Source organism: Castanea sativa, chromosome 5 (assembly GCF_040712315.1).
Source record: "Castanea sativa cultivar Marrone di Chiusa Pesio chromosome 5, ASM4071231v1".
In the NCBI taxonomy this organism is placed as follows: domain Eukaryota; kingdom Viridiplantae; phylum Streptophyta; class Magnoliopsida; order Fagales; family Fagaceae; genus Castanea; species Castanea sativa.
In genome coordinates, this window is record NC_134017.1 from 7,923,728 (window position 1) to 7,931,777 (window position 8,050).

Below are 8,050 nucleotides of genomic sequence, written 5' to 3' on the forward strand. Positions count from 1 at the left end.
TGATTTTGTATTTTTATGTTTTTTGTGTCTTTGAAAGAGAGACATAAAAGTGAAGTAAAATTACATATTTAACTCTGTTTTTAACAAAGGTGGATTATAAAAATCTAATTGGGTTAACCTCAAGTGAGTATGTCAAATTTCAAACTACATGTAGGCAATTTAAATTTTGTCCAAACCATAGGTGGGTAAATTGTAGGCAACTTAAATTCTATGCTTGATTTTTTATTTTTATTTTTATTTTTTTGGTTGAGAATCCATTCTATGCTTTGATTGAACTAAAATCATCACAATCTTTTCTCATATATTCTTCACTAGATTTGTTTAAACATTGTACTATAAGATACATATTTTAATCCCTCCCTATTGTATTCCTCTTTAGAAATTGTCATTTTTCCCACAAAATCACCCCTTGCTTTGGTTTTCAAAATTCTTTCTTTTGTCTTCTTTTTATTTTATATTTTAAAATCTTTTTGGGTTAGAATAACTCAACAGGGATAGAGTCATAGGTTTATCAGTCACCCCCCCCCCCCCCCTAAAACAAAAAAGTACTGTATCCGAATATTCCAAATTTCCAACTCACCAAATCACTATATATAAAAATTCATAAAAAAATAAAAAAAGTAGTTCATATATATATATTTTCAAAGCTAACCACACTAAGCAACCAATAAAACATCGTCGTTTTAAAAAACACCTTCACACAAAAACAACCATATTTTACTGTCTTTTTGATGACTACTAATATTATAAAATAAAAAAAGAAAAGAAAAGAAAAGAAAGAAGAGACCAAACCCTTTGTCTTAACGATTCAATCAAACTCTCTCTGTTGTCTGAATGTCTCAAAAACACACAATGCCTCCTCTCTCTCCTTCTTCTTCTTCTTCTTCTTCACTTTGATAATTCCTGTTTCCAATTCTGCCCTCGCTCTCTCATCTTATCTTCATCTCTGTCCTCCCCACATCTCCGCCGTCGATTGCTTTTCCCATTTTCCACTCTCTGGACGGCCCGGATTGCTTGATCGAGGATTCTCAGAGCTATGGAGCCCCGAGTTGGAAACAAGTTTCGACTCGGCAGAAAGATCGGTAGTGGATCGTTCGGAGAGATCTATCTCGGTCTGTACTTTCATTTTTTTTGGCTAAAATTTTGACTTTTTTGGATTTTTTAGCTTGTGGGTGCTCTTAATTTTGTTTAAAAATTTAATCTTTTTTTAATCAGGTACTAACATTCAGACCAATGAGGAGGTTGCAATTAAGCTTGTGAGTAATTCACTTTTGACTTTTTTTTTTTTAAAGCTTTGGAATTGGTTGAATTATGGGTTTTTGGAATTATGGGTTCTAGTTAAAATTTGACCCCAGTTTTAGCTTTTTGTGTTTATGTGCTTAGTTGGGTCTAAATTGGTTTTTTTTTTTTTGGGAAAAGTAGATTGCTTGGTGGGCTTAGATTGTGGTTTTGGTTTTTCTGAAATGACTGAAATTGATTAATTTGGATGTTATTTTGTTGGGTTTTGTGAAGAGTTCGAAATGGGATTTGTGTGAAAGTAAGTATTGGAGATTTGATGATTGTTTTCGGAGTGTTGGAGTTGCTTTGGTGTGGGTTTAGTATTGGGAATTTAAGTGTTTACTAAGTCTGGTTTTGTTGCTTTTTATGCTGATTGAAGTTTTGGTTATTGCTTAGCAGTTAATGTTGGGTTAGTTATACATTGTAGAGTGAATGTAATGCTCTTTTGGAATGTGAATGTTCTAGCATTTGTAAATTGTAATGCTTGTAGTGTTCTACGAAGGTTTAGTTTTGAGACCTTAAGTATTTGCTCAGTCTGATTTGCTGGGTTTTAAGCTGATTGTAGTTTCAATTATTGCTTAGCTGTTTATGTTGGGTTAGTTATACATTGTCGAATGAAAATGTAATGAAATTCTGGAATGAGAATGTTCTAGCATGTGTAAAATGTAATGCTTGTAGTGTTCTGCAGAGGTTTAGTTTTTGATAATTTAAGTATTTGCTAAGTCTGAATTTTGTTCGGTTTAATGCTGATTAAAGTCTTGGTTATTGCTTAGTTTGTAAGATGTAAATGTAATTTGAATGCACATGTAATAGCATGTGTAATTTGTAGTGCTTATAGTGTTCTGCAAAGATTTAGTATTGAGAATTTATGAATTTGCTAAGTCTGATTTTTTTTGGGTTATATGCTGATTAAAGTTTTGGTTATTGCTTAGCTGTTTCTGTTGGGTTAGTTGCAGATTCTAGAATGCAAGTGTATGTTCTAATATACATAATTTATGATACTGTTTCTTTGCTTTGTGTGCTTGGAGTGTCCAGCAAAGGTTTAGTACTGAGAATTTATGTATTTGCTAAGTCTAATTTTGTTGGTCATATGCTGGTTAAACTTCTGGTCATTGCCTAGCAACGGGTCCATTACATTTGACACCTAAACATTGCAGAATGCAAATACTATGAAATTTCGGAATCTGTACTTGCTAAGTCTGATTGTTGGGCTTTATGCTGATTAAACTGTTGGCTGTTGCTCAGCTGTTTCTAGCTACGTTTGGCACCTACACATCCTAGAAGCAAATAAAATGAAATTTTGTAATGCACGTATTCCAGCACACTTAATTTGTAATACTATTTCTTTTCTTCATGTGCTTCTTTTGTTCCACAAACGTTTAGTATTGAGAACTTAATTATTTTCTGAGTCTGAATTTGTTGGGTTTTAAGCTGATTACGCATTGGTTAGTCATGTTTTTGTTGAGTCAGTTACATCCAACACCTGCACATTTTAGAATGCAATTATTATGAAATTTTGGAATGCATATTTTATAATATGTGTAAGTTCTAATAATGCATATTTGATTCAGGAAAATGTCAAGACAAAGCACCCCCAATTGCTGTATGAATCGAAGCTGTATAAAATACTACAGGGAGGAAGTAATGACCTTTACTGCTATACTTGGTGCCTTTTGATTTTTTTTGCAAATTCTGGTGCTCATTTATTAGATGTTTATTGGTTGGAAATTTTTTCCTATTATGGCAGCTGGAATTCCGAATGTGAGATGGTTTGGCGTTGAAGGAGACTACAATGTTCTTGTGATGGATTTATTGGGACCCAGTCTTGAAGATTTATTCAACTTTTGCAGTAGGAAATTGTCCCTTAAGACTGTACTTATGCTTGCAGATCAGATGGTAGGGTTCCTTATTGCATTTTTATCGTTTTTGAATTCACTTTTATTCAAGTTTTAGTTATCTCTTGGAAATCTAATATTGATATTCCTGTCAGATCAATCGAGTTGAGTTTGTTCATTCCAAGTCATTTCTACACCGAGATATAAAGCCTGACAACTTTCTTATGGGTTTAGGAAGGCGTGCAAATCAGGTTTTACTGTTGAACACCCTTCTTTTATCAATCAAGTGATATATACTTCTTTCATGTTTTGTATCGATGCAATTCTTGATATGTTCTTTCATGTAGGTTTACGTCATTGACTTTGGTCTGGCTAAGAAGTATAGAGATGCTTCAACCCATCAACATATTCCTTATAGGTTAGTTTGTTTGGATTAGCTTTTAATTGACATTGATTTACATATTCATAGGAAAAGAGGAAATAAAAGGATAAAGCTTAATGGGGTTTTACCTGTATGGGTTACTTATTTTATTGTGCTTGGTTGTTCTTCCCTTGTTTGTTACGATGACTAAGATTTCTAGGCCATTACTGATTTTTTAAATATTTTTTTCCAAAAATTTTCAGGTAGTTTTTCACTCTCTTTCATCAATTCTGACATTCTCATATACTTTGCAGAGAAAATAAGAATTTAACAGGAACTGCAAGATATGCGAGCATGAATACTCACCTCGGCATTGGTATACCTATTAATTTTATTTTTCTGGCTTCTTTTTGTTATCAATTTTTAGTTTACCTTTTTTGTGTTCATAAATGTAGGTGTCAACCTTTGTAGCTCTGACCCCCCCCCCCCCCCACCCTCTCTTTTTATCTTTTTTGGTCCTGTGTGTTTTCATTTTTCTCGGAATTATGGTTCTGACTCTTAGCTATGTTGCTCTTTTGCTTTGTAGAACAAAGCCGCAGGGATGATTTAGAGTCACTTGGATATGTTCTTATGTATTTCTTAAGAGGAAGGTGAAGATTCATTGGCACCAATGTTATCTTATACTGTTTTTCATTCCTTAGTTTGTTTGGTTATGACCGTCTATCTTTATAGTCTTCCTTGGCAGGGACTGAAAGCAGGAACTAAGAAGCAAAAGTATGAGAAGATCAGTGAGAAGAAAGTTTCAACATCCATTGAGGTAGAATCATGTCTTAGGATAGCATTCTGATGTCATTTATGTATTCAGTAACATGAGTCTGACTGCAAAAGTTACTGTTTCTTCCTTAGGCTTTATGTCGTGGTTATCCTACAGAGTTTGCTTCATACTTCCATTACTGTCGTTCTCTACGATTTGATGATAAACCGGATTATGCGTATCTCAAAAGACTCTTCCGTGACCTTTTCATTCATGAAGGTTTGAACTTTAATGTCTTCTGTGCTGTTCTTAGACATTTCATGTGCTCAAAAAATAAGACAGCAATGCTCTCAATTTTTCTGTTATTCTTGTCAAATATTCTCACCTGAACGTTGGACTTCAATGTCTTCTATGCAGTTAGATGCTTTACCTGATCAACTGATATGACAATAGTGCTCCCAATTCACTAAATAATTAATAGATAGTCTCAAAATTGGAGATTCATTATTGTTTCTTTGACTGCAGGCTTCCAGTTTGATTACGTGTTTGATTGGACCATTTTGAAATATCAGCAGTCCCAGATTGCCACTCCACCTGCTCGTGTTCTTGTAAGTGATCAACCTCTATGGCTTTTGGTTTTAGCTACTGATCTGAAAATTTTTAATGTGTTATTTATTTCATTTATCTTATTACAGGGTCCTGGTGCTGGACCCAGCTCTGGCATGCCACCAATAGCTGCAAATGCTGATAGACAATCAGGTAATTCTACTTGTGTTTCCGTAATTGTGTTTCCTTTAATGTATTACTTCATGCACATATTGTGATCCACTACATTGTTAAAAATTTCTTTCTATGTAATGTTCACTTATCTATGTACATTCACCTTATTGCTTTAGCATAAGCTTTCTATAGTTCCAAATAATAAACTATTTTTGAATCCCCCTCCCCCCTCCCTTCATATTTGGGTTGAGATTACTGAAAGGTCTTTTGAATGAGTTCAAATTCAAATATACAACCTACATATACTTTTGCAATCTGTTATTTTAGTCCAGTATTCAGGATGTCACTTCACTATACATATTGCGAGGATGAAATGTTTAATATGGTTAATTATTTAACTTCATTGCAGGTGGGGAAGAAGGTAGACTTACTGGTTGGTCATTGTCAGATCCCTCTCGCAGGAGAAACTCTGGGCCAGTTGTGAGTGCTGGAAACCTTTCTAAACAGAAAAGTCCAGCTGCGAATGATCCAATTTCATCTAAAGATGCTGTGGTACTTGATTTCTGACTAAATCCAGATTTAAAAGTTTTCAATCCCCTTGCTCGTGCTTCTAAGTTAACCAAGTTTATTATTTTGGAAAGTCAAATATCATCATAGCCCAGTAAACCTGTTCCAGATGCCTATGATATCCTTGAATGTATTGTTATTTCTAGGGTGTTGGGTGACAATTTTGTCACTGATTATTTAGGCAAATTGATAGTAAGTGGAGATGATAAGCTTTGGTCTGAGAGATTGATTCTTTTAACCAGTGGACTAGACTTTTTATAGAAACAACTTCAAAACGTAATTTTTCTCTTGTAGGGTCTACTTTTCCCTTTTGATGAGTGAAAATATATATAGAAAATGTGAAGCAGATGCAAGGAAGTACACCAGAATTGTATTAGAAAATAAAACCAACATTAAAAGGAATGAAATATTACAAAGTCTAAAAAAGGCAAAAATGAATGGAAGGAGTAGTTGTCTCCAGTCTCCAGTCTCCAGTCTCCAGTCAGCCTCTACTACCATTTGCATAAAGCTTGCTGAAAAAAGTTCCTTTGAGATCCAACACATTACACCCCCTCTTCCTTCAATATGGGCTTTTGCATTCCAGCTAAATATACCTCTACAAACACAAAGGAGCTGCCTTATTGGCTGTAGGTTGCCTGTTCGACCAAAGCTTCCATGTCTTTGAAGCAGCATCTTAAGGATTTATTAACAACCCACTAAACCTCAAATACTGAGATTTCAAGCTTTTACCACTAGGAAGGTACTGGATAATGATGTATGGGCCAATTACTTCTAATTATTATAAAAATTGTAGTGAAGGATAAAACAAAGATGAGAATTTCAGTATAACTTATTAAAACATCAGGCGAAGAATAAAATGAAGGCATCACAATGTGTGTTTTTTCACCAAGGATATTAGGAATTTTGCAAGCTTGAATATGTTTTATATGTTGTCATTTTACCACCGGTAACTACAGGCCTATTTGGATAATCTTAATGAATTCAGTGTTTCCTTTTGCGTCAATGATATTGTATTTTCGTTCTAGTTTTTTTTTTCTCAGGACTTCTTGTGTCCTTGGGTTCATGCAGTTATCAAGTGCTAGTTTCTTGCGGTCAAGTGGATCATCAAGGCGGCCTGCTGTCTCTAGCAGTCGTGATGCGGTAATTAGCAATGAAGGTGACCTTTCTCGCCTGAACACTATGGATGCAAGCCCAGGAACTCTTCGTAAGATTTCTAGTGGGCAAAGAAGTTCACCTGTTGTATCATCAGAGCACCGTACATCTTCTGGTAGAAATGCCTCACATGCAAAGTACTTTGACTCCACTCTTAGGGCTATTGAGGGCATGCACATTAATAATGATTAGAGGGTACATTATTATCAGCACACCCATTTTCATTGCCTTGAAGGATCTAGAGGGCAGGGGAGGGTACAATCCGCACACAACACCTCCCCTCCCCTCCCCCAATCCAATTCTCCCCCTTAAACACAACAAAAGAAACTGCATTGTTGTTGTATTTTTTTATAATGGTTTCCCACTTTGCCTTTGTTTTTCGTTTTATTTGGTTGTAGTTCCCTTCAAACCAAAGGCAAAGCTCGAAATACACAAAAACCAATGCCTTATTGTGTGTAAATAAGCGTAGACAGTAATGTTTTAAGGTTTTGATACAGAGACAGTGATCTGGTGTGGTTCCACATTTGGTTCCTTATGTAATATCTTTCAATATAAGTATCCCACTCTATGCAAGTATTTTAATCCTTAGAAGGGGGAAATAAAAAGATTGTTTATCTCAAATCCTTGAATTGGGATTATTTAATGCTTAAATTTTGATGTATTTAGCTTATCAATGTTCATATCAGTTATTATGTTTTTCCTAGTTTTTGTGCTAGATCCATGTTTGAAGCTCCATACCAAGAAAAATTTAGGTCCAAGTTAAAACGCATCCGAAACAAGGATCAGAAATGCAATGCTGATCCTGCAATGGCAAACATTCCGTTCATAAAGATCATATAAGCCTCATTGTCACAAGTAACCGGGTTATTTTAAGTTTTGATGGCATAAAATTTTCTCAAGTTTATTTGAAAACTAATAGTAATAGATAAGAATCTATATGCGTTATATATAGAAAATTTTTTTTCTATTCCTAGTAATTATTTCTCAGCTGGGCTTTGGGCAGAATGTCATTACAATAACAAACTTCTGTTCTTCATCATTAATATGTTTGCTCGCGATAATTATTGCCTTTTGGTTTTGGGAGAAACGATGACTGCATTACTTTCTAGTGCAGTAGTGCTAGTACTTAGTACTAGTACATATGAGACTAATTATTTGATTAGTTATAAGTATTCCACATTTATTGGCCTACAAAATATGAATTTTTTTTATGAATTAGTGGTGCTAGTTCTAATTCATATGGCCTTTTTATTTTATTAAGGGTAACAAATTGCAAACATAAGATAGAACTTAAATTTACAAATATAAATTGTCAAAATTCATCAAAAGTGTTGAAATTTTCCTTCACTTGGTTGAAGCTGCAACTAGCGTTGTTTATAATAA

The 8,050-nt window shown here is 34.4% G+C and overlaps 1 protein-coding gene across 1 annotated transcript; it reads left to right on the plus strand.

Moving 5' to 3' along the window:
• The first annotated feature begins 736 nt into the window (after positions 1 to 736).
• Positions 737 to 7,288, plus strand: LOC142636529 (casein kinase 1-like protein 2). Its single transcript, XM_075810782.1, has 14 exons — positions 737 to 1,112; positions 1,216 to 1,256; positions 2,850 to 2,919; positions 3,026 to 3,174; positions 3,269 to 3,364; positions 3,461 to 3,531; positions 3,789 to 3,850; positions 4,061 to 4,124; positions 4,207 to 4,291; positions 4,381 to 4,507; positions 4,754 to 4,836; positions 4,924 to 4,987; positions 5,358 to 5,500; positions 6,584 to 7,288. The coding sequence occupies exons 1-14, from the start codon at positions 1,037 to 1,039 to the stop codon at positions 6,857 to 6,859; spliced, it is 1,407 nt and encodes a 468-aa protein (XP_075666897.1). The 5' UTR covers positions 737 to 1,036; the 3' UTR covers positions 6,860 to 7,288.
• The last annotated feature ends 762 nt before the right edge of the window (positions 7,289 to 8,050 follow it).

What these genes read in the sequence shown, in the direction of transcription:
- LOC142636529 (XM_075810782.1), top strand. Translation starts at nt 1,037, where the DNA reads ATGGAGCCCCGAGTTGGAAACAAGTTTCGACTCGGCAGAAAGATCGGT. An exon ending in TAAAATACTACAGGGAGGAA is followed by an intron (nt 2,920 to 3,025) that starts GTAATGACCTTT and finishes CTATTATGGCAG; the next exon opens with CTGGAATTCCGAATGTGAGA. An exon ending in AAGTTTCAACATCCATTGAG is followed by an intron (nt 4,292 to 4,380) that starts GTAGAATCATGT and finishes TTTCTTCCTTAG; the next exon opens with GCTTTATGTCGTGGTTATCC.